The sequence below is a fragment of the Dendrobates tinctorius genome, unplaced genomic scaffold, assembly GCF_039654945.1.
Source record: "Dendrobates tinctorius isolate UK_male_01 unplaced genomic scaffold, ASM3965494v1 ptg000083l, whole genome shotgun sequence".
In the NCBI taxonomy this organism is placed as follows: Eukaryota; Metazoa; Chordata; class Amphibia; order Anura; family Dendrobatidae; genus Dendrobates; species Dendrobates tinctorius.
Window position 1 is genome coordinate 957,364 of NW_027361751.1, and position 26,179 is coordinate 983,542.

At 44.4% G+C, this 26,179-nt stretch overlaps 1 protein-coding gene across 2 annotated transcripts in view; it reads left to right on the plus strand.

Moving 5' to 3' along the window:
- The window catches only part of LOC141097070 (baculoviral IAP repeat-containing protein 1-like), a 102,159-nt gene that overhangs the window by 10,636 nt on the left and 65,344 nt on the right, over positions 1-26,179 (plus strand). Inside the window, exons 1-3 of one of the 2 annotated variants that reach the window (XM_073584041.1) lie at positions 16,785-17,284; positions 18,720-19,345; positions 24,987-25,086. In XM_073584041.1, coding sequence (XP_073440142.1) covers positions 18,796-19,345; positions 24,987-25,086 — 650 coding nt within the window. In that variant the 5' untranslated portion in view covers positions 16,785-17,284; positions 18,720-18,795. Of the gene's footprint in view, positions 1-16,784; positions 17,285-18,719; positions 19,346-24,986; positions 25,087-26,179 lie in introns of those variants that run through there. The other variant, XM_073584042.1, reaches the window with a different exon arrangement.

Consider the following 26,179-nt stretch of genomic DNA (forward strand, 5'->3'; position numbering starts at 1 on the left):
AACTCAGAGTCAGGTAAAATGGAGGTCACAACAGTACGGGCAAACGAGGTACAGGAGGGACAAACAGACGGGTAGTCAGACAAAGCAAAAGATCATACACAAGAGGGCGACGTGGTACCAAGGGGACAAGCAGAGAGAAGTCGGGTCACAAGCAGAGAGTCATACACGAGAGGTAGCGCAGTACAAGAGGGTCAGGCAGAACTTGTAACAGGGACAAAACCAGATCAAAACCAAACAAGCAACAAGTTATCAGGCACAAGGCACACGTACGCACAAGGTCAACTAACTCAGCCGAGGGCAGGAGTATAACTGACACCGGACCCAGGTCCAGTGAGCACTAAATAGCCTCCTTCTGCCAGAGAGAGGCAGCACAATTAACCCATAGTCTAACCAGGACTAAATCCCGCCCTGGATCATGATAGATAAATTAAGGGAAATAAATGTTGATCTAAGATTTCGGAGTTTCAAGGTTACATGAGGGTCAGGGCTCAGATAGAAAATGGATATAAAATAGGTACAACATGATAAATATGGGATAATAGGCGGGCGGGAAATTGTTTCTCTTTTGGTTTGGATAATGGCGGAAAAAAGAGGAGTCAACAAAGAGGTTGATATATGGAGAGAGGGTGAGATGAGAAGAGGGGGAAAGGGAGGGAAGTTAAAGTTCATGAGCCCACTGCTATTGTACTAATTAATTTATTGCTGACTGAGATGACATTGACAGGTAGTCCATACCTGAGGGGGAGAAGCTTCACACGTCCTCGCAGAAGAAACCATTTTGCTATTAAAAATGGTTAGATTAATAACATGGCATATAAAAGGGTTGCGCTCACCACATAAAAGGATGATGATACTTCGTCACATGAAAAGATTGAAAGCAGATATAGCCTTGCTTCAAGAGACACACTTGGGTAAAGAAGACTTTTTTAGAATGAAGAAATTATGGGTGGGAGAAGTTTATGGTTCTAGCTCGGTAGACAGAAAAGCAGGATTCCTAATACTTATACATAAAGCATTGGCACACAAAGTTTCATCCGTAGAAATTGACCAGGAGGGTAGGTTAATCCATTTGAAGTTAGAGATAAATAATGAAAGCATTACCCTGTACAATATATATGCCCCGAACGTAAATCAAAAGAAATTTTTTATGTCCCTACAGAACAAAATACTGGCTGAGAGTGGTAACAACATAATCATAGGAGGAGATTGTAATGAGGTGCTTAAGGAGGAAGAGGACAGAAAAGGGAGATTAATAAGATTAAATCCAGCAGAAGGGAAGAGATATAGGGGAAAAAAAGGTTATTTGGAAGATATGGTATCGAATTGGCAGCTGAAAGATGCATGGAGAATGTCACACCCTATGGATCGGGAATTTTCACATTACTCTCATGCACACAAGACATGGTCGAGAATAGGCATGTTCTTTGTGTCAGATAAGATACTACACAAAATGTGTGATGTCAATATTGAGGACATGGTGATATCTGATCATAGTCCTATAACTCTAGATAGCTGACGCACATCAGAAAGGGACGGACTATCTATGGCAATTCCCAGGAAACATGACAAAAGAGCAGGATTTTGTGAAACGGATGGGGGAATGGAAGACAGAGTTTTCAATGTATAATGAGGCGCACAAACCTAACCCTAGATTATACTGGGAAACAGCGAAGGTGGTGATAAGGGGAAACATCATGGCTTACATGCAGAGAATAAAAAAGCAAATAAAAGAGCAGTACTTAGCAGCAGGCAGCGAAGTTAGGAGCACCTATACAAAATATAAGAACTCACTACTGGATGAGGATAAAGATAATTGGATGCGGGCCCAAAAAAATTTTGAAGAATGGGCGGAAAAAAGAGAGCAATTATATAGAAATCACTGGGAGGTAGAATTAAATAAGTATGGTGACAAAGCAGGGAGAATACTGGCTAATTTGGCTGGGGAAGATATGTTTGTTCATCTATAATGTCAATTAGAGATTAAAAAAAGGACAACGACTGACTAATCCCAAAGATATAAACAGAGTGCTGGGCAAATTCTATGCTAGATTATACAAGGATGAGGATCATCAAGAAGTAGCGGGGTAGACATGGCTAGAGTTGATATTCCTAAACTGACGGAGGAGGAATTACAGGATTTAAATGGGTGCATCACGGAGGAAGAAATCAGTATGGCAATAAAAGGACTGGGGGCCAATAAAGCTCCAGGGTCCGATGGATTTAATGGTTCATTTTATAAGGCGCTGAGTGAGAAAATAGTTCCCTCGCTTAAAGATTTTTATAATGACATTTTGCAAGGGGAAGCTATATCAGAAGTAGAGATGAGCGACTTTGCCTTTTTTCGGGTCGAGTCGGGTTTCATGAAACCCGACTTTCTCAAACGAAATCGGACGATTATCGTGAAAAGTCGAAGGCCAACTGAAACACGAAACCCAATGCAAGTCAATGGGGAAGCAAAGTCGGCAGTGAGTGGAGGACAGGAAACACACCTACAGTGCCCATTTTAATGCCAAAAACATCAATTCTTATTACTTAAGCTTGTCAACCTTAATTTACTTTATAATAATAGTTAGGCATTGAAAACTGGGGGTTATTTGGCTAAAGCTGAGGGGGGGGTAGGGCTGGCTACAGATTTTCGTGGGCCCAGGGCCAAAGAGTGTCAATGGGCTCCTTTAACACATGCCACAATTCATGATCCTCTGATATGGCAGAGGAATAGCGGTATAGTACAATGAAAAATACTTCACTTACATCTCATGACTGATATCCATTTTAAATTCTCCAATAGCTCCAAAAACGGACAGTATATTACTCCATACAGTATTATGGCCACCACATAGTGCACTATACAGAGTAATGAGGCCCATATATTTCTCCATACAGAATCATTGGTCCCATATAATGTTTGAAACAGTATATGATGAGCTCCACATAATGCTACAGTATATGTTGGCCCCCAAGGATGAAGCTCCACTGTGTTATGGGCCCAAATAATGCTCCATATATAATGGGCCCCATTTCTAATGCTCCAGTGCATAATGGGCCCTGTAAATGATGCTCCAGGGTCTGCTGTCCACCTTTGGAATGCTCCAGTGTATGGTGGGCCTCATATATCATTCTCCAGAGTATAGTGCTCCCCAAAAATAGCTGTCCCAACATTGAAAACAATTAAATAAGTCTCCTCGCTAGGGAATCCCTGTACTAGTCTGGACTCCTCGTCGTCCCCATCTTCCATCTCACTGCACTTGGACTGTTTAGGCAGAGGGCATACAGACGTGATGTCATCGCGCTCTCTGACCAGAATGTCACTGTCAGGAAACGCGGAAGACGTCACAGTGGTGGAGCAGGGAGAGGTAAATATTTCAACTTTGCAAGTGCTGTGATCCTGAGCAAGCAGGGGGGGCCCACTCGTTGGCAACAGCACTGGCAAAGGGCCCCTCATAGTACACCGGTGTGTCTGACAGCGGGTGTGCACTTGATTGTACTATGAGGGACCTTGTGCCAGTGCCGTTGCCAAACAGTGTGCCCACCCACCTGTCCAGGGCAACGGTACTCACACGGGTGCATGCGCCAGGTGGTGACCCCGGCCCTGTGGGGGGAGGCAGCCTAGTTAGAGAGGTGGAAAAATTGGCATATGTTGATGATGGACATTCAGCAGCTGCAAATGGAGTAATTGGAGAAGTCCGCGGAAGAGGAGGACAAAAGCAAGCCATTTTTCTGGCAATTACGTGTAAGCAGGGGAGGGTGGGACAAAATCCTTTGAAACCCATGCATGGTTCATTTTAATGAAGGTTAGCTCATCAACATTTTGGGTCGACAGACGGGTCCTTTTTTCTGTCAGGATTGATCCAGCAGCACTGAAGACTCGTTCAGATAACACACTAGCAGCAGGGCAAGCGAGCTCCTGTAAGGCATATTGTACCAATTCAGGCCAGGTGTCAAGTTTACTGGCCCAATAGTCAAAGGGGAATGACCGGTGAGGGAGAACATCGATGTGGGAGGAGAAGTAGTTTGTTACCATAGTTGACAACTGCTGTCTCCTGTCACTTTCGATCAATGCAGTATTACCAGTCGTGTAAGCGGTACTTGAAGAATCAGTCCACAACATGGTCATGAAACCCCTGTGTCCAACGCCACTTCGGCTGTGTGCACCACGAACACCTCTTTCATGTTGCCCCCAACGGCTTATTGGAAAAAACATCACCACCGCTGTGTGCTGGGAATGCCTCAAACAAACGGTTTACCAGAGTTGCTTGTTTGTTAGCCAATATTAGCTCTAGGTTCTCCTGTGGCATGATGTTTTGGAATTTGCCTTTATAGCGTGAATTCAGGATGCTGGCCAACCAGTAGTCGTCATCGTTCATCATTTTGGCAATGCGGGGGTCCCTTTTTAGGATCTGCAAGGCATAATCAGACATGTGGGACAATGTTCCAGGTGTCAATGATGCACTGCGAGTGCTGGGTGGAAGAGCACTTTCTGGCAAATCCACATCCCTACAGTCACGCACAAACCCTGTTCCTGACCTTGCCACGCCAACATTTTTCTTGCCCCCTGAGAAGCATCCTCTTCCCCAAAATAATCATCCCCATCATCCTCCTCCTCCTCTTCTTCCTCCACCTCGTCCACGAGACTTCCCTGAGCAGACAATGACTGACTGTCATCAAGGCTTCCCTCCTCGGCTGCAGACGCCTGCTCCTTAATGTGCATCAAAGTTTGCATGAGCAGACGCATAAGTGGGATGCTCATGCTTATGATGGCCTCGTCTGCGATTACCAGCCGTGTGCATTCCTCAAAACACTGAAGGACTTTACAGAGGTCTTTCAGCTTCGACCACTGCACACCAGACAACTCCATGTCTGCCTGCAAACTGCCTGCCCGTGTATCCTCCCACAAATGAATTACAGCCTGCCTCTGTTCGCACAGCCTCTGAACCATGTGCAGGGTGGAGTTCCACCTTGTTGCAACGTCGATAATTAGGCGGTGCTTGGGAAGGTGGAGCAATCGCTGCAGCTTCTGCATACAACTGGAGTGTACGGGCGACCAGCGGATGTGCGAGCACAGTCTTCGCACCTTATGGAGCAGGGGTGTTAACTCCGGATAATTATTGAGGAAGCACTGCACCACCAGGTTCAAGTTGTGAGCCAGGCAAGGTATGTGTCTGAGTTTTGAAAGGGCTATGGCTGCCACAAAATTTCGGCCGTTATCACTAACTACCTTGCCTGCCTCAAGATGTAGACTGCCCAGCCATGACTCAGTTAGTCGCTGCAAGTAGTCAGCCAGTACCTCCGCGGTGTGTCTGTTGTCTCCTAAACACATCATCTTCAACAAAGCCTGCTGACGCTTACCATTAGCTGTTCGATAGTGGGACACCTCGTGTGCAACACTGGCAGCTGCGGATGGAGTGCTCGTGCGACTGCGCTCTGTGGACAAGCTTTCGCTTCTGGAGGAGGAGGAGGAGGGTCAAACGCCTACAGCCAACTGTTTCCTATACCGTGGGCTAGGCAGCACTGTCCTACCGCCGCTGTCCTCTGTGGACCCTGCATCCACCACATTAACCCAGTGTGCAGTGATGGACACGTAATGGCCCTGGCCATGCCTACTGGACCATGCATCTGTTGTGAGGTGCACCTTTCCACTCACTGATTGCTTGAGTGCATGGACAATGCGGTCTTTCACATGCACGTGGAGGGCTGGGATGGCTTTTCGCGAAAAGAAGTGCTGACTGGGTAGGTCATAGCGTGGTACTGCGTAGGCTCGCGGAAAGCTTTGCTTTCAACCAACTGGTAGGGAATCATCTCTAACGAGATTAGTTTGGCAATGTGGGCGTTCAAAGCCAGTGTATGCGTATGAGAGGATGAGTATTTTCTTGTCCTACTCAGAGTCTCTGGTAGGGTGAGCAGGACTCGAGAGCTGCATATGGTGGAACTAGCGGTGGACATGGCGGACTGAGAGAGGGTTGGTGATGGTGATGGTGTTGGTGGTGTTGCTGATGACCTAGATTCAGTCTTTCGTAGCAATAACATTGTGATTCCATGACTGCTTTGCCCATGCGACGACGCCTCGACATTTGCTGCTGGTGGTGTGCTAACCGGTGGGCTTACAGTGGGGGAAGCGATGTAGCGTTGCTGACTACCTTCATTCGGAGGTGCACATGTGGTATGTGAGGTTTGGTAGTCCGTCGATGCTTGCAAGTGCATGGTGGTTAAATGTCTAAGCATGCAACTGGTATTCAAATTTCTCAGCTTTTTCCCTGGCTAAAGGTCTTTGCGCACTTCTTACAGATAACTTTTGCCTGATCATTAGGGATTTTGTTAAAAAAAGTGCCACACTGCACTCTTCCTACTATGGAAGACATTTTGAGACCTTGCACGCTGTGCTAATTTGACCGTCTGGCCAAGCTGTCCTGCAACTCTTTTTGTTTTTGTAACACGTTTTTGCACTGCTACGCTCCTGCCAGATAACAGCTGTTGCGATGTCGTTGCCTGCTGCGGATCCTCTTCCTCCTCTTCTGAGCTATTGGCAGCGGCACCCTCTTCCCCCAATGGATGCCAATCTGGTACAACAACTGGGTCATTCATCACCTCCTCTTCAATTTCATGTGCACCTTCCTCTGTGTCACCGTGTAAGGTGATATAGTATGCGGGAAGGGGCACCTGAGTTTCATCAGGGTCAGATTCTGGCTCAGTACACTGCGAGGACAATGTAGTGCTCTGAGTGAATGTACCAGCAGAAAAATCTAGCAGTGGCTGTGCATCAGTGCACTCCATGTCAGATTCATCTTAGACTGAGGAATTCATGATTTGACTTGCTAACCAAGGCATGATATGTGAAAAGAGCTCCATGGAGTAATCGGTAGTGTGGCCTGCCACATCCTTCACTTTTGGTAGGGGTGAAGGACACAAGGAAATGCGTTGTTCCTGACCAGGAGCTTCCAATGACGACTCAGTGCTTTTATTTTTTGAAACTTCAGAAGAGGAGGCGAGAGAGCTGGAGGCTGTGTCAGCAATGTAAGCCAAAACTTGTTCCTGAAGCTCCGGCTTTAAAAGTGGTTTACCTACTCCCAAAAAAGAGAGCCTTCGAGGCCTTGTGGAGCCAGACGATGACGCAGGCTCAACACCTCCTGCCTTAGGTGCTATTGTGCTTTTGCCACTACCAACAGATGTAACACCACCACCATCGGGACCAGCTGGCAACCCCCGCCCACTTCCATGGCGTCTTCCACCATACTTGCTCATTTTTGTGAAAATGTACCCAAAATACCACCAGCTATATGGTACTGTAAAACAAGGTAGAAGGTGTATCTACTATTGGTGAGAATTTGAATCTCACTAGAGATTTGAGTACGCTGAACTATTGTCTCTGGCCCAGTAGAGATTATACCTCAATGTAACAGACTGAAATTGGATGGTGTATGACAAGGTGTAGGGTGTCTATAGGATTGGTGAGATTTTGAATCTCACTATAGATTTGAAGACGCAGAACTATTGTCTCTGGCCCAGTAGAGATTACACCTCAATGTAACAGACTGAAATTGGATGGTGTATGACAAGGTGTAGGGTGTATATAAGATTGGTGAGAATTTGAATCTCACTATAGATTTGAGGATGCTGAACTATTGTCTCTGGCCCAGTAGAGATTACACCTCAATGTAACAGGCTGAAATTGGATGGTGTATGACAAGGTGTAGGGTGTCTATAGGATTGGTGAGATTTTGAATCTCACTATAGATTTGAGGACGCAGAACTATTGTCTCTGGCCCAGTAGAGATTACACCTCAATGTAGCGGGCTGAAATTGGATGGTGTATGACAAGGTGTAGGGTGTCTATAGGATTGGTGAGATTTTGGATCTCACTAGAGATTTGAGGACGCTGACAATGATGCTCCCAGTCCAAGTATGGACGCAGGCAGCCTAATAAGCAGGACTGCTGCACAGTGCACACACACAAAAGGGTGGAAAAATGAACCATTGGTAACTCTATAGAAAAGGGGAAGAAAAGTATTTTTGCTTTTAAAAAAGCAGTTTGCACAGCAGTGTGCAAACAGCAATGCAGCTATCAGGGAGCCTTATAAGGCAGCCTAATAACCAACAGAGCTGATGCACAAAAATAGAGCCTCCCCTGTCACTGCACACAAAGTGTTGTGTTGTAAGTGGAAATCGCTACCAGCAGAAGCAGTTTTTTGGTTTGTCTTCCCTGCCTAACACTCTCCCTACAGAATAAGCAGCAGCAGCAGCTCTCCCTATGCTAAGATCAGCATAAGTAAGATGGCGGTCGGCGTTCACGCCCTTTTATAGCCCCTGTGACACCACACAAAGCCAGCCAATCACTTGCATGCCCTTCTCAAAGATGGTGGTGACCGATGCCTATGTCATCGCGTTGCCCACAGTGTGCGTCCTCCATCATTGGCTGAAAAAGGGCACTAGAAGCATCTTTTGAAACGCGACTTTGGCGCACTGGTCGCCGACCTCGTGGTCGACCTCACGCTATGGTCGGGTTTAGTTTCATGAAATCCGACTTCAGCGAAAGTCGGCGACTTTTGAATATGACCGACCCGTTTCGCTCAACTCTAGTCAGAAGGAATGAATACGGCCTACATAAAGCTTCTCCCGAAGGGAGGGAAGGATTTGGAAGACCCTTCGGGATATAGACCTATATCATTAATAAATCAAGATGTTAAGCTTCTCTCAAAAATAATGGCAGACAGGCTGGCAAGGATACTGCCTAGATTGATATCAAAGCAACAAACAGGTTTTGTGAAGGGAAGATCAGCCGTTACTAATATAAGGAAAGCCATGTTATTGCTAGACAAGATTAGAGGGAATCATATGGATAAGGGAGAAGTTCCAGCTATGGTCACACTGGATGCAGAAAAAGCGTTCGATAATGTGAGGTGGCCATGGTTGGGTCAAGTGTTGGATAAAATAAATCTGGTAGGTCCATTTAGACAATTTTTGGTGGTACTATATCAGAATCCCAAAGCAAGGGTATACATGCCGGGGTTTCTCTCAGATGCCTTCGAGCTGAAAAAGGGAACGAGGCAGGGGTGCCCGCTGTCCCCCTTATTGTTCAATTTGGCGATAGAACCTATGTCGAGATATCTAAGTGATTGCAGTTCCTACAAAGGGATAAAGGTGGGAAATGAGACAGTCAAAAATGCCCTATTCGCAGATGACATAATTCTGTTCATGAACAACCCAGAGGAAGATCTCCCTATGTTGCTGCTTGAAATTGAAAAGTTTGGAAAATTCTCGGGCTTTCGTTTAAATAAGTCTAAATGTGAGATTCTGTTCATGAGGAGTGAGGTAAAACGTGGCCAGGAGAGTAATATAATGGGTATCCCGAAAGCGACAACATCTATAAAGTACTTGTGAATTTATTTGGAGAGAACGCCGAAACAAATTTATGATCTCAATTATAAGCCTATCATAGACAAAATAGAGAAGGAGTTGGAGAGGTGGGGAAATCTACCCCTCTCGCTGCTGGGTCGCTGCCACCTAATCAAGATGACAAGCTTTGCGAGATTACTGTACCCAATGCAAACTATCCCAATGTTAATTCGTCACGCAGATGTTCTAAGATTAAACAGGGCCTTTTCTAAATTCATCTGGAGGGGTAAGGCCGGTTTCACATTAGCGCTTTTTAAGCGCACGCACGGCCGGGGGTAGCTCCGCCCCCGAGCCGGCTCTCTGCCCGGCGTGCCCGCCCCTTGCTTGTAGCGCCGCCTACTAGCGGACAGCGGCGCCTGCGATCGGCGCACCCTATCTTTAGCATAGGGTGCGCAGATCGTGCGCAGGCCGTGCGCTAGTTGCGCTTTGACCTGCGCTGCGCACTTTTGACGGTGCGCCGTGCGCGCCAAAATCAAACTTTTCGGATTTTGGCGCGCACGGCGCACCGTCAAAAGTGCGCAGCGCAGGTCAAAGCGCAACTAGCGCACGGCCTGCGCACGATCTGCGCACCCTATGCTAAAGATAGGGTGCGCCGATCGCAGGCGCCGCTGTCCGCTAGTAGGCGGCGCTACAAGCAAGGGGCGGGCACGCCGGGCAGAGAGCCGGCTCGGGGGCGGAGCTACCCCCGGCCGTGCGTGCGCTTAAAAAGCGCTAATGTGAAACCGGCCTAAAAGAGCGAGATTGGCTATAAGAACTCTAATGCACACAAAGGAGGGAGGGGGAGTGGGATTGCCAAATATTAGGGGATATAAGTTATCGTGTTTAATGAGGAATGTAATAGACTAGATTAAAAAAATGGGGCGATATACTGACTACAAATTGGGAACAGAATTTTGTTGTTTGTGGGACCTGACGGCGCTGCTACATATACCGCCAAACATTAAATATTCGGTAATATGTACAGATACCATTGCCACATGGAAGGCAGTAAGAAAAAAACTAAAAATGTCATGGAGAGTGTCGAAACACCTGAATCCTTGTGCATTTCCTGCCTTTAGATTAGGAAGAGAAAATAAATTATACACAGAGTGGTTGGGGAAAGGTACACAGACGTTAGGGGACTTACTACATCTACAAGAAGGCTGCTGGTTGACGGGATTGGAAGTGATAGACAAATTTGAGCTGCCGAGATTTCATTTGATGCTATATAGTCAATTAAAGCATTATGTATTAGACCTCCTTCAGGATGTGAGGAAGGAAATCGATTCAGAGATATGGAAGGACTTGGTTACCAAGACATTGGAGAAATATCTATCACCTCAATATATGGGATGCTGAGGGACATATTATGCCCTTCAGGGAAGGGCAAAATATTTCACAAATGGGAAAAACATATACATGATGAAGAACTTGAGCATAAGATTCTGCGGGGCTGGGAATTGGTAAGAAAGCATATCATCAATGAACAATGGAGAGCTAGTCAGCTCAGAATATTGCATAAAACAATATGTGGCTTCAATATACCTCCGACTCGGCAGAATCCTGATAGGCAGACAGGTTGCCCAAAGTGTACAATGCCCAAAAGAGACACAGAACATGGATTGTGGTCATGTCCCAGGACTCAAGAACTCTGGTTAAAAGTCCAGGATATGTATCTGAAGATATGTGGGATATGGGTAGAAGTGGATCCATTGTGTTGGTTGCTTCACTTTACGACGGGTAAAACAAGAGGGGGACGGCTACATGACTTGCTTCACACCATTGCAATGGTGACAAAACGTCTAATTCTGCAACACGGCTAGCTAAAACACTCCCAGGGATAAAAGAGATCAAGGAAGGTTTAACATCAGTTTTATTTTTGGAAAAAAGAGAAACAGAAAGAAATAAAGATAAAATGACAAAAAAATTTTTTAAAAATGGGGAGTGTTTATAGAAACATCACTGACCACCAGAGAAATTCAAGACTTAAGCCCCCGTTACACACTGCGATATCGCTAGCAATATCGCTGTAAAGTCACTGATTTTGTGACGGTGCAGCGATATTGCTAGCGATATCGCTGCATGTGATACTTACCTCCGACCGGCTCCCCCGCTGGTTATCGCTGATCGCGCGAGAAGCTCCTGGACCATTCCTCGTCGGTCACTTCCTGCGGCGCCGACGAGCGACGCGTGGAGCCGGGCGGGAGGACGCAGGATCGCCTCGTCTGACAGGTAAGTAGCGACCCCCGTCCCCAGCGATGTCGCTGGTGAGATCTGCCTGTGTGGCAGCTCACTAGCGACCACCTAGCGATGCACCAGCGATCCTGACCGCGTCATATCGCTGGTCGGGATCGCTGGTGCATCACTAGGTGTAACGGTACCCTTAGTGAGCGCCTTTGTGGATTCAGATTGGTATATATTATAGGATTTGAGTGGTAATTTGGGTAAACTGAAATGTGTTATATGAGCTATATGGAGGATAAGGTGGAGCTGGAGATTAGATGTCTGATTTCAGTCAATGTAATCTATGAAAATGTGGATGTAAGGGGGTTCGATAATTTTATGTTTGTTAAGTTTATTTTTTCTTCTATTCAGGCTTAGGTGATAAGCATGTTTAAATATGTTCTTTGTAACAATTCAATGCAACGTTTATAACTTGTAATATGCAACTTAATTACAAAATCAATAAAAATGATGTTTCAAAAAAAAAAAAATGACCAAACAATATAATTATTGATGTCAGTATAATTACAGCGATTCCTAACATACCATAATTTTTTTCTATTTTCATGGTTAAAAAATGCAGAACTTTGTAAACCAAAATTGGTTTGTGTTGCTATTTTCATACACCTGTAATATTTTTTGTTTTCTGTGGATGGACCTGTGTGGGGGCTTTTGTTTTGTTTGGTGAACTGTCATTTTAATTAATATGATTTTTGTGTATATATGATGTTTTAGCCCTTCTTGATTGCATTTTTTGGGGGAGGTGCAGCCAGTGACCGAAAAAATGTAAAATTTGATATTTCCATTTTTTTTTTCTTTATGGGGTTTATCATATCAGTTCATTTTAGATTTTGGTAGATCAGACTTTTATAGACATTATTAACAAAAATGTTGTTAAACAATATGTTTAATTTTTTTATTGCTTTATTTTTGAATGGGCAAAAATTAGTTTTAGCATTTTATATATTTTTGCCATTCTTTTTTCATTTTTAGTCCCCCTAGAGTTCATGTGCATTTTAATATATAATATGTCTATGTGTAGGTGGGCACCACGAACAATATAACATAAGTGCAGGAGCTGGGTGCAACACTGTGCCAGGGAGATTAAATGAAAAAAACGGAGAAAAGAAACACAGGATAACATGCACACAACAGCAGAATATCCATGTGAAAAAAGGCTTTTATTTGATATACAATAGCCAGGAAGGTCCAAGTGTACTAAAAACAATTAAAAACCACAAATAGAACAAAAGTGGGCAGGTGAAGAAGTCATGCAGTATATAGAAAGAGAAATAATTTTATCATTACATATTTCAAGTATGCATTCACAACAATGCCCTCTATCACCATATAATATGCATAGTATGTTTAGTATAAAGATATGGACAAATTGCAACAGTAAAATCTGATCAACCTACTAGTCACTTGAATAATGAGGAAAATACACAAATAGTGACAAATGGTAGGTATATGAACAATCCAAATGATTACCATGCAAGTCCATAGATGAGGGAAGGCAATTGCTGGATCACATGAAAATCACCCAAGTATACTCACACTGCCCACAATACCCAACGCGTGTCGTTGCTTGCCTGCAGCTTCGTCAGGGGAGGTAGCCAGGAATGATATCAGGTCCCCTTTATAGTACAATTGCAATTGTAATCACTACAGCGCACCCCGACACCTGAGTGCTGCGTTAGGCCGGTTTCACATTTGCGTTTTATGGCGCTGCGACCGCCTGTGGACGGCCGTCGCTAAGCTCCGCCCCCTGCCGGGCTCCCAGCCCGCCCCATCCGGTCATCGCCGCCTACTAGCGCACATGGACGCTTGCGATCTGCGCACCCTATCTTTAGCAGGATTTTGCCGTGCGCTGCACACTTTTGAAGGTGCGCCCGTGTGCGCCGAACGCAGCATGTTGCATTTCGGCGCGCATGGCGCACCTTCAAAAGTGCACAGCGCATGGCAAAATCCTGCTAGCGCACGGCCAGCGTACGATCTGCGCACCCTATGCTAAAGATAGGGTGCGCAGATCGCAAGCGTCCATGTGCGCTAGTAGGCGGCGATGACCGGATGGGGCGGGCAGGGAGCCGGCAGGGGGCGGGGCTTAGCGGCGGCCGTGCGCAGGCCATCGCAGTGCCATAAAGCGCAAATGTGAAACCGGCCTTAGCTGTGTGATAAAGATAACCTGAGTCCAGAATGAGTCATGACACCTGCGCAGTAGATAGCAATGTGTTCCTGGGAGATTGTAACCAAGACGCTAGAGATTCAGAAGCAGGAGACAGGGAGGGGGAGGGCGATTGTTAACCCTTCCTCCTCACACAGCCCAGCATCCAAGAATAACATCAGTGCTCCTTATACTGTCAGCCTGAAAAAATAAGATGATAACAAAAGAGCCAGTATCCTGCAGCAGTGTCCATCCTCAGAGTCACCTATAATACCAAAATACATGCAAATACTAAATATAGAAGAGAAAAAATAATAATAATAATGCACTTATAACATGGGAACTGCACCTCAAAAAGCCGCAGCATGTGAACAATGTGTCATAAAAATAGTGAGAGCACAGACGATCAGCAAGAAATATATATACCTTTAAATATGTTGAAAGGGTAATACTTATTCATGGATTACATCAATCAGGTACCAACAGTAAGGTAAATATCATCAAAGCTGAAAAAATCTTCCTTAAAAATAGAAGATACCATAATTCATAGTACCAAACTGAATAGTCAATTCAATTACTGTTACTAAATTACTGGTCAGACTATTTCTTTTTTTTTTTAAAAAGCTCAGATTATTTAGCGCAACACCCAATATGATTGATGGTATAAATAAATCCTATCATGAGGAAAAATTCATTTCTTTTTTTTTCTCCTTTTTAGATGGCACTGAAGGGCCTACCATACCCAAACTATCAAAACAGAGCCAAAATAGCTCTAATAAAAATCATGATAGAAAACAGCAGAAAAAAAAAAAAAGGATGCATAGAGATACACAAAAAACACCCAATCGACACAAGAAAAGCCCTAATGATATCAACACCAATCAGGCCATAAGGAAGCCAGTGAAGGACAGATCTTCATTACTGCCTCCAGGTCTGACTGTATTCAATTGAAAGATCCATCTCGACTCCAACCGCAATAATTCGCTCTGTGTATCAGTTTTGTGAATATTGGGTTTGATCCTCTGCAAGCCTACCACAGTAAGGCCCCTGGTTTGACCATTATGAAATTCCAAAAAATGTGAAGCCACTGAGCTCAAGCTTTTGCCCTTGGCCAGGTCTGACCCAGCCAAATTAATGTTGGAAGTGTGCTGCTGCACACGTTTACGCAATTTGTGAGATTGCGCCGAAATTGTACAGACTTTGTTGATTTCAGGACACAATCTAGGGATCTTACCAATAGACTGCGTCAGAGACATTATCCATTATCTTCTATTTTTAAGGAAGATTTTTTCAGCTTTGATGATATTTACCTTACTGTTGGTACCTGATTGATGTAATCCATGAATAAGTATTACCCTTTCAACATATTTAAAGGTATATACAGTGGGGAAAAAAAAGTATTTAGTCAGTCAGCAATAGTGCAAGTTCCACCACTTAAAAAGATGAGAGGCGTCTGTAATTTACATCATAGGTAGACCTCAACTATGGGAGACAAACTGAGAAAAAAAAATCCAGAAAATCACATTGTCTGTTTTTTTTTCATTTTATTTGCATATTATGGTGGAAAATAAGTATTTGGTCAGAAACAAGCAATCAAGATTTCTGGCTCTCACAGACCTGTAACTTCTTCTTTAAGAGTCTCCTCTTTCCTCCACTCATTACCTGTAGTAATGGCACCTGTTTAAACTTGTTATCAGTATAAAAAGACACCTGTGCACACCCTCAAACAGTCTGACTCCAAACTCCACTATGGTGAAGACCAAAGAGCTGTCAAAGGACACCAGAAACAAAATTGTAGCCCTGCACCAGGCTGGGAAGACTGAATCTGCAATAGCCAACCAGCTTGGAGTGAAGAAATCAACTGTGGGAGCAATAATTAGAAAATGGAAGACATACAAGACCACTGATAATCTCCCTCGATCTGGTGCTCCACGCAAAATCCCACCTCATGGGGTCAGAATGATCACAAGAACGGTGAGCAAAAATCCCAGAACCACGCGGGGGGACCTAGTGAATAAACTGCAGAGAGCTGGGACCAATGTAACAAGGCCTACCATAAGTAACACACTACGCCACCATGGACTCAGATCCTGCAGTGCCAGACGTGTCCCACTGCTTAAGCCTGTACATGTCCGGGCCCGTCTGAAGTTTGCTAGAGAGCATTTGGATGATCCAGAGGAGTTTTGGGAGAATGTCCTATGGTCTGATGAAACCAAACTGGAACTGTTTGGTAGAAACACAACTTGTCGTGTTTGGAGGAAAAAGAATACTGAGTTGCATCCATCAAACACCATACCTACTGTAAAGCATGGTGGTGGAAACATCATGCTTTGGGGCTGTTTCTCTGCAAAGGGGCCAGGACGACTGATCCGGGTACATGAAAGAATGAATGGGGCCATGTATCGTGAGATTTTGAGTGCAAACCTCCTTCCATCAGCAAGGGCATTGAAGATGAAACGTGGCTGGGTCTTTCAACATGACAATGATCCAAAGCACACCGCCAGGGCAACGAAGGAGTGGCTTCGTAAGAAGCATTTCAAGGTCCTGGAGTGGCCTAGCCAGTCTCCAGATCTCAACCCTATAGAAAACCTTTGGAGGGAGTTGAAAGTCCGTGTTGCCAAGCGAAAAGCCAAAAACATCACTGCTCTAGAGGAGATCTGCATGGAGGAATGGGCCAACATACCAACAACAGTGTGTGGCAACCTTGTGAAGACTTACAGAAAACGTTTGACCTCTGTCATTGCCAACAAAGGATATATCACAAAGTATTGAGATGAAATTTTGTTTCTGACCAAATACTTATTTTCCACCATAATATGCAAATAAAATGAAAAAAAAACCAGACAATGTGATTTTCTGGATTTTTTTTTCTCAGTTTGTCTCCCATAGTTGAGGTCTACCTATGATGTAAATTACAGACGCCTCTCATCTTTTTAAGTGGTGGAACTTGCACTATTGCTGACTGACTAAATACTTTTTTTCCCCACTGTATATTTCTTGCTGATCGTCTGTGCTTTCCTTATTTTTAGGACACATTGTTCACATGCTGCGGTTTTTTGAGGTGCAGATCCCATGTTATAAGTGCATTATTATTATTTTTTCTCTTCTGTATTTAGTATTTGCATGTATTTTGGTATTATAGGTGACACTGCTGCAGGATACTGGCGCTTTTGTTATCTTATTTTTTCAGGCTGACAGTATAAGGAGCACTGATGTTATTCTTGGATGCTGGGCTGTGTGAGGAGGAAGGGTTAACAATCGCCCTCCCCCTCCCTGTCTCCTGCTTCTGAATCTCTAGCGTCTTGGTTACAATCTCCCAGGAACACATTGCTATCTACTGCGCAGGTGTCATGACTCATTTTGGACTCAGGTTATCTTTATCATACAGCTAATGCCGCACTCAGGTGTCGGGGTGCGCTGTAGTGATTACAATTGCAATTGTACTATAAAGGGGACCTGATATCATTCCTGGCTACTTCCCCTGACGAAGCTGCAGGCAAGCAGCGACACGCGTTGGGCATTGTGGGCAGTGTGAGTATACATGGGTGATTTTCATGTGATCCAGCAATTGCCTTCCCTCATCTATGGACTTGCATGGTAATCATTTGGATTGTTCATATACCTACCATTTGTCACTATTTGTGTATTTTCCTCATTATTCAAGTGACTAGTAGGTTGATCAGATTTTACTGTTGCAATTTGTCCATATCTTTATACTAAACATACTATGCATATTATATGGTGATAGAGGGCATTGTTGTGAATGCATACTTGAAATATGTAATGATAAAATTATTTCTCTTTCTGTATACTGCATGACTTCTTCACCTGCCCACTTTTGTTCTATTTGTGGTTTTTAATTGTTTTCATTGTACACTTGGACCTTCCTGGCTATTGTATGTCAAATAAAAGCCTTTCTTCACATGGATATTCTGCTGTTGTGTGCATGTTATCCTGTGTTTCTTTTCTCCTTTTTCATTTTAATATATAGTATTTATTTATATAGTCAAATAACTGATATCCTGCATCTGTACTTTATAAGAGCATAAAAATGGTGGAGACGGAAGCGTTCACTAGACCAAGGCAACCCATTGGCTCTCAGTGAATGCGAACTAAAATACAGCTGTGAAAGATATTTGTCAGCCCTCAGCTAGATCTCGATCCATGGCAATCTGATGGAAGTTGTTAGTGGCATGTACAGGCTGTGTAACGCAGTTGGCATCTGCCATGTAGGAACTGGGCTTAACACCTGGGCACACTTTATACACCCACATCCGACAAGGCGGCAAGGTGTTAAAGGCAAATACAATAGCATGGCTTATTACTTCCAAGTTTCCAATACACAAAATCTCATTCACATGCTTCCTAAAAAAATTATTGATTTATGCTACAGATGTAACCAAAGGATACATCTTTTGAAAGCCAAAGTCTAGTGAATCATCAACACTCAAGTAAGTTTGCGTACTTAACTAATAACTCTGTATATTAGACCAGTGCGGATCCAATCCTTAACATTTTGGTTACATGAGCTTCCAATTCACATCATGGTCTTTGTGCAGCTTTAAGGGTATGTGCACACACTGCAGATTCACCTGCGGGTTTTTTCCCGCGGAACCGCAGGTAAAGTGACCTGCGGTTTGGCCTGCGGTTTTGCCCTGCGGTTTCACACCTCTACTATGTTAAAGGTGTGAAACCGCAGCAGAATCCGCAGAAACAATTGACATGCTGTGGAAAAAAAACGCAGCTTTTCCGCAGGTAAAAAACCGCAGCGTGAGCACTGCGGTTTTGAAAACCCATAGGCTAACATGGTAAAGTACCATGTCTGCGGAACTGCTGCAGTTTTGCAGGGCCAAAACCGCAGCAAAACCGCAGCGTGTGCACATGGCCTAATTCTATGTTCAAAAAAGTCACCAGTAGACTCTTGATCTTGAAAACGTTACTAAATGATTGTTTTCCTATTTTTCAGATTGTCAAAAAAAATTCTACAGCAACTTGAAACAGAAATATTCTGGTGCGGTTTTACATTAGAAGACTTAGAGAAAATGGACTTAATAAATATATCAGAGTTTGATTCATCTCACGACTTGCTCTTACCTCCATTTATGAGTCATATTGATGTAGACAAATCTGTTCATAGGTATGAAGAAAGACACAGAACAATAAGAGAGCAGCTGCCTAGACAACCCAACTACTCAATGAGAAGTGAGTTAAAGCGACTGAAGACCCACTGGGCTCAAGATCCTCTTTCAGGCTCTTCCCCAAAAGAGTTGGCTTCAGCCGGATTCTATAGAACTGGTTTGGAGAACAGCTGCCAGTGCTTCTGCTGTGGCTTGGTCCTGTGCAGGCTGTCCATATCCCCTACTCCGTTGGAAAAACATAAGAAGTTTAATCCTTCCTGTGCATTCATTCAGGGCAAAGATGTTGGTAATATACCAATTTATGAAATTCGGGTGCAGCCAAAGGAGATTGATCCAATCGATGTCAAGGTGTCCATGGAAAATGAACAGACAAGACTACAATCCTTTACCTGTTGGCCTGTGTATGCTTCAGTAAAACAGTGTGAACTAGCAGAGACTGGATTTTTCTTCACGGGTAATGCAATTATATTAGTTGTAAGATGCTGGCATAGTTTACAAGTCACATGTAGTTGAGGGAATTTTTCAATAAATTTGTCTTAGTCAATCAGTGGGCCATCATCTGTGCAGATGGGTGGTGGTAAAATTAATGAGGGCTGCAAACATGGACGAGTGCATTAAGTGTAAGTGTGACGCTAGTCACTAATGTAACGCTAGTCACTACTCACGGACAGGCTGTGAGGCAGAAGAGTTAGACGTTCCGAGGTCAATACTGTGACGGACACACTGCTTGTGCCAAGGGAATGAACACTAGGGGAAGTGAGTGGGGAGAAAGCAGTAACAAATAGAAGCGTGTGGCCGCTGCTGAGAGCACGCTGCACTAACAGGACCTGAGACACGTGACCACCGTGAGAGTGGTTGGAGGAGGAGCTATCCTCCGTGCAAGGGAGAAAAAGAGTAAGACCGGGAGCCGGCGGAGCCGGGAGAGAGAGAGAGGTCAGACAAGCCGAGTTCAAAAGTCAGAAGGTAACGCAGTATCCAAGGGCACAGACTGAAGAATGGTCAAACAAAAGTCAAAGTCGAAAACCGGACAGGAACGCAATACAAGGAGGGTAGTAAGAGGGCAAACCAGAGATCAGAACCAGAGAATAGCATAGGTACAGAATCAGAGCACAGGCACAAAACGAGGGACAAGCCGGATCATACACACGACAAGCACACGGGAACGAACGATATACACAAGTATAGCAAGGTCAGCTGCTCAGCCGAGGACAGTACTATCACTGACAAAAACCCAACAGAAGGGCGGGTTAATATAGACTCCCACCAGACAAAAGGGAGGGCAACAAAGGTAACTCCAAAGAGCCCAGGATGGGGAAAGGAATTCCCGTCCAGAGCCATGACAAATACCAAGAGAGTACGTAGATAATCAAGGGAAAAGGCTAACACTCACCAAGAAGTGCAAACTAGGTATGGCAGGGATCAGGGGCAGACAGCTCAGTTAAGTAGCTGGGCAATCACCAGAACACTGAACACCTGCAGAAAGTCCCGCACGCCCCAGTCACAGATTGTACAGCAGAGCTGTCAATCAAGGCACCGACAGCACAGCAAGCCCATCACAGTATCAGACAGCCAAGCTGTCAATCAAGACACAGACAACTTAGCAAGACAGTTTCCATAGAACAGCATAGCAATCAGTCACTGAGTGGAGGAATCATGACAGTAAGTATAGGAGAAGAGGTGAGTTTTCCATGCAAACCTAATATTGATTGTTAGTGAGATAGTGCATTTCAGAATGCAATTGCTGCCTGAGAGAAGACCTTGTCAAAATCCCATCCACTTTGCTGCTACTGTAAGGTGTTACACGTTTTCTATTCTCTAATTAATAGGAAGAGAATCCATGAAAAAGTGTATTGCTCTTTAACAGCAGCATTGAGATGTGAGGAGTTTCCAAATCTGACAACTATTTGACCAGAAGGAGATTTTTACATTAAAAACCAGATAAACCATCACCCAACACTCAGAAACTCTAAATAAGAGGAGATAGACTTATCACATGAAGAAAGACAGAAATAAGATAAAACAGTCTTAAAATGCACCAGATATACAGTATCAAAGTGGTACAAAGTGTTTGATAAAGCTTGCATATTTTTACATTGTCTAGTCTAAGTTTACACTATTAGGTTGCCTACATTGTGCCAAAAATGTACCCCTCTATTCCGGTGCAATTTTTGATACGTACATCCACACTGTAAACCCCCACACATAAACTTACCCTCATCCAGCATCATGACAACCAGCACAGCAGAGTCCTGCATACACTGAGGGCCCTGATCATGTGACCCCTGACTCCTCCCCTACTGTGATCTCATCACAGGTCCTGTGCGCATATTAGAGAATTATAGAACAGCCCAACGATGTCATTGCAGGCTGTGGGGGCCTGCGGTGGGTCTCTGGGAGGTCGAGGATGGGGTGCATGGGGGCTGTGGCAGCACAGTGCAGTGTGGGAAAAATAGACTCCCAGGCGGGATGCGGGTGGGGGGATCAAAAACGTGACTGTCCCACGAGAATCGGAATGGTCGGGAGATATGGTCTGACCTGCCGGGCCCCTGACTCCCCCCCCCCCCCCGGGCCCGGTCGCAGTGGCGACTGCTGTGACCGTGGTAGTTACGCTCCTGAAGGTGGCGATATGGTGAGTAGGTGTCCCACCCATCCCTTACTTATGGGTTTCGCATCACGCAGAATAACAACCTTTGTGACACATATCTCCCATCACATATGGCACCATATACTGGTTTAGTGGTTATCACTGCTGCCTCGCAGCGCTGGAATCCGGGGTTCAAATCCCACCAAGAACAACATCTTTGTTCTTTCCATGTCTGTGTGTGCTTCCTCCAGATACTCCGGTTTCCTCCCACACTCCAAAGACATACTAATAGTGAATCTAGATTGTGAGCCCCAATGGAGACAGTGATTATAATATCTGTAACGTGCTGTGGAATTTATGGCGCTATGTAAGTGAGTAAAATAAAGAAATATATGTATATACATAACTTTGTAAGTAGATACCTACAGCGCTGTACCTATCAGTCATGGTAAAAAGTATGTAGAACGCCATATTGACTAGAGATGAGCAGATAGATCCAATGATCGAGTTCAAGTCCAGTTCTATGAAATTCGCAGTTTCAACCAAATTCAAACATTTTCAGATTTAATTCATGGTTCTCAAAAAAAAACTTGTCTGGTACCATTTCCCACTATGCTGAAGCATCAGAGAGTGGGCCAACACAATTTTGCATTGCCGTGCAGGCTTCCCCATAATGCCCAGTAGCTATGACATATTATGGATTATTATCACACCTTGTACAGTGGTGGTCAGTACCTGATACATCACAGATCAGCAGCTCCCAACAGAGCTTTTGTGTGGCATTCATTTTCCATCTTTAGAGTAAATCTCCCTTATGTAGAGTGTAAGCTCATAGAGGCAGTGGGGTCCTCTCTCTGTTTCTTCTGTAGAATATAAACTATTTATGGTGAGTAGGGTTTTCACTCTCTAACCTGTATAGTATAAGATCCTATGGTCAGCAGTGTCCTCTCACTATCTCACCTGTAGTGTGTAAGCTCTCATGGTCAGTGGGATCTCTCTCTTGTCATAAGAGAGTGTAGACATTTATGGTCAGCGGATTCTCTCTTTTTCTTTCTCACCTGTAGTGTATAAGCTCCTATGGTCAGTGGGTTCTCTCTCTACCACACATTTTTTCCGGGCACTTACAAGCTTTCCAGTATAGAGATTTGCCAAATTTAGTCACTGTAAATTGAATTTGTTGGGAAAATTTGTCAAAGTTGGCAAATTCAAATTTCAAAAGATCCTCTCATCTCTGATGCTGATGTAGTAACGTGTGCCGACTGGGGGGTGGTCCCTTTCGGCCGCGAGACGGACTGATGACAGACACAGAAACTTGTTCAATCAGGTCCAACTTTATTTGGTGTCCTCTTGACATCCACAGCAAACATGACAGCTTCTGCTCCTAGGTCCGGGTACCTGTCACCTCCCTCCTGCTCCTGTTTGGCGAAGACCCCAGGCTTCTTTCACCATGGCTTCCATTAGGCCCACAGCCACAGCATTTTCCCCTGCCGAGTCCGCCCGCTGTGACACTTACTGCTCCTTCAGTGTCCAGCCGTCCGATACCGCAGGCCTCCTTTGTCCTGCATCCTACGTTCTGAAGCTGTCCTGTCAGGGCCACCCCCCAACTATCCGTCTCTCTCTCCTGTCTGTTCCTGAGCTCTGCTATCTTCTTTCTTCTCCTGAGCTCTTCTTTGTCTCCGTCGTCCCCCTGAGAGAGATCTCCCTAACCCTGGGACTCTCTTTCCTTTTTCTCCTTAACCTGGAAATCCCCTTCCCAGTCCCGTAACTCCGCCCACCATGACTCTGCGTTTCCCTAGCCTAAAGCTACTGTTAAGCCCTTTTCTCACTACCCTATGTCTCCATCTAGTGGCCAGAACACAGTACTACACCGTCTTTCCCCAATTCTAGCTGTTGTCCCACATATATGCATTCAAGTCAGAATAAAGCATTATACGCATCACAGGTTACATTTCCTTCTTCATCAGAAAGGTCCATAGGTCAGTCCACCCCCTACACTGACATGCTGTTTCTATAGATAAAGAATAGTCATTGCATATTGAGATGAGCAAAAAGATTCCAGCTGTCCTAATCTTTCATCCAATCTGGACCTTCGCAGCAGTCTTCTTTCTGCAAATGGCATCCTTAGTTGGCATCCTAGGTGCCTCCAGTCTTTACTAGGTTCTAGACCAGAGTAGCACCTGTCATCTTGGGTACCTCAAGTGTTTGATCGGTCTACAATGACATTATGCCAGAAGCACCCTGGATGCTGCGCTGAAGATGTCACCTGCAGATGTGAAGACTGGTCCAGCTGCCATGGAGGGACAGACTGAACACATGTAACAGCCATTGGTTCCCCTGCGCTCTCCATGCAGGGACACTGACATACTCACCGCCCCCACCTCTGCAGCATTCTCATGCTCATCTCCCCCCTTTCTCTTGTGCCCACCACACTTACTTTTGGCAAGTGTGCGCTTCCCTGCTCTTAAATGGAAAGCGCACGCACCTGCAAATAGCTGGGAGGCATCTTGCATAAAAGGCACCCTACCCAATTGGGAGGTGAATGACCAACCTCTATAGTTACTTAGTGGTAGTTTATGATTGCAATGGTATGTTGCCAGGTCCCCCATCCTAAGTGTATTATAGTTATTTTCCTATCCTGTCTTGTCCCTGTAGCCCTGTGTAGTTGTAAGGTGCCCAAGTGAGATAGTTGTTGGAGAGCTGAGGCTCTTGCTCGCTCTGGCACCCTACAGACAAAACGTTTCCTGGTGTGCTGCTGTATGTGGGGTGCATCACACTAATGTCTGGTCTACAGGCCTTCATTGGCTCCAGGCTTTCCTCTTCTGGAAGCTCAACAGCAAGCAATCCACGAGACACGGAATACATAAAAACAATCAAACTTTTACTTGACAATTGGCAGTCTTTATAAACAGGCAATAAGGGGTATATAGTGCAAATAAGCTATATAGTTGTTTAACAACTTTAGCCTGAATGCAGCTTGAGAAGAATGCTAAAAGAAGCTCTGGGCGAAACGCGCATCAGGGTGAAGGGGAGATTCCTTGCCTGTCCCAAACTCCCTATTGCGTGGTTTTCATGTCATTTTAAGGGAAAATAATACATTAACCCTGTTAAGATTAGTTACTCTCTCTACCCTCACTGTTGTAATGATTATTTATACAAACTCTAGGTATATACATTACTTGATTTTAGCAACATAAGGAGGCATACTTATTTGGGATGAGGCTAGGGTCTCCCCTGCTGGACACGTTGCTACTTTGTCTTTTGTGCCTTCTCTTGTATTTTTAAAAAAATATAATACAATTTGGAACATTGCTTTTAAACACTTTATGGTTCTCTTCTTCAGCTGTTATTAACATAAGTCCATATTTGGTTATATGTCATTTTCAAGTGCCATAGTTGATTCATGTGGACGTTTTTTGGATATAACTATCTATCTATCTTTCTGCGGTTAACGTACATGTAATGCAAACTTACTTGGGGAATGTACTTACCTATGCTATATTATTTAACACAGGAACAAGAGACAATGTGCAGTGCTTCTCCTGTGGTGGATGTTTAGGAAACTGGGAAGAAAATGATGATCCTTGGAAAGAACATGCAAAATGGTTTCCTGAGTATGCTTTCATATCACATATTATACTGATTCAGTAGCACTATATTTTTTTCTTCAAGTGTTATATGACTCTTTTTTCCATACCTGCTATAGACTATACATTATAGAATGATTCTAAATGTTTCTATGTATGAAATATGTTAAAAGGAATCTGTCAGCAGGTTTTTGCTATCTAAACTGAAGACAGAATGAGATAGCAGCTAAGATACTGAATTCAGTTATGTGTAACTTTTTGGGCTTTTTACTGTTTACTTACAATGAAAGTTTCATCACTAGGAGATAATTAATGCTGTATTAAAATAGCTACAGGAGCCTGGTGGGGATGGGGGTCTGCTTTCTCAGCTGTGCTGCATTATACATCTTAAGGCCGGAGTCACACTGGCGAGGAATACGGGAGAGTGAGAGGCGCAAAAAGCACGCATTAGACACGGACAAATGATTTTCTATGGGGTCCCTCGCACCAGGCGTATATTTCTCCTCAGTATCCTACGCTCCGTGCCACTCGCAGCATGCTGCGATTGTCAGCGTACTACTCCCGTAGTATGCCAATGCAAGTCTATGGGTGCGCAAAAAATACGGATTACACACGGACCACACATGTGCCTTGCGAGAAATACGCACCAGGTGTCTTTTAGAAACCCTGTCATAGGGTTCCATTATATGTCCACTTTGCAAGCCTGCGAGAAAATCTCGCCATACGGATGCCATACGGATTGCATATGGATGCTGACATGCGCAAAATACGCGACCACACCTTGATTACGGATGACATACGGAGCACTATTTAGGGGTCTGTCATCCGTATTACGCATGTAAAATACTGACCGTATTTTGCGCTGGTTAGTGTGACTCCAGCCAAACACTCTGTGTCACAACTGCTGCAGCCAGTAAACTAAGTGATACAGTGTTAGGCTGGAGTCACACTAACCTGCGCAAAATACGGTCAGTATTTTACATGCGTAATACGGATGACAGAGCCCTAAATAGTGCTCCGTATGTCATCCGTAATCAAGGTGTGGTCGCGTATTTTGCACGTCAGCATCCGTATGCAATCCGTATGGCATCCGTATGGCGAGATTTTCTCGCAGGCTTGC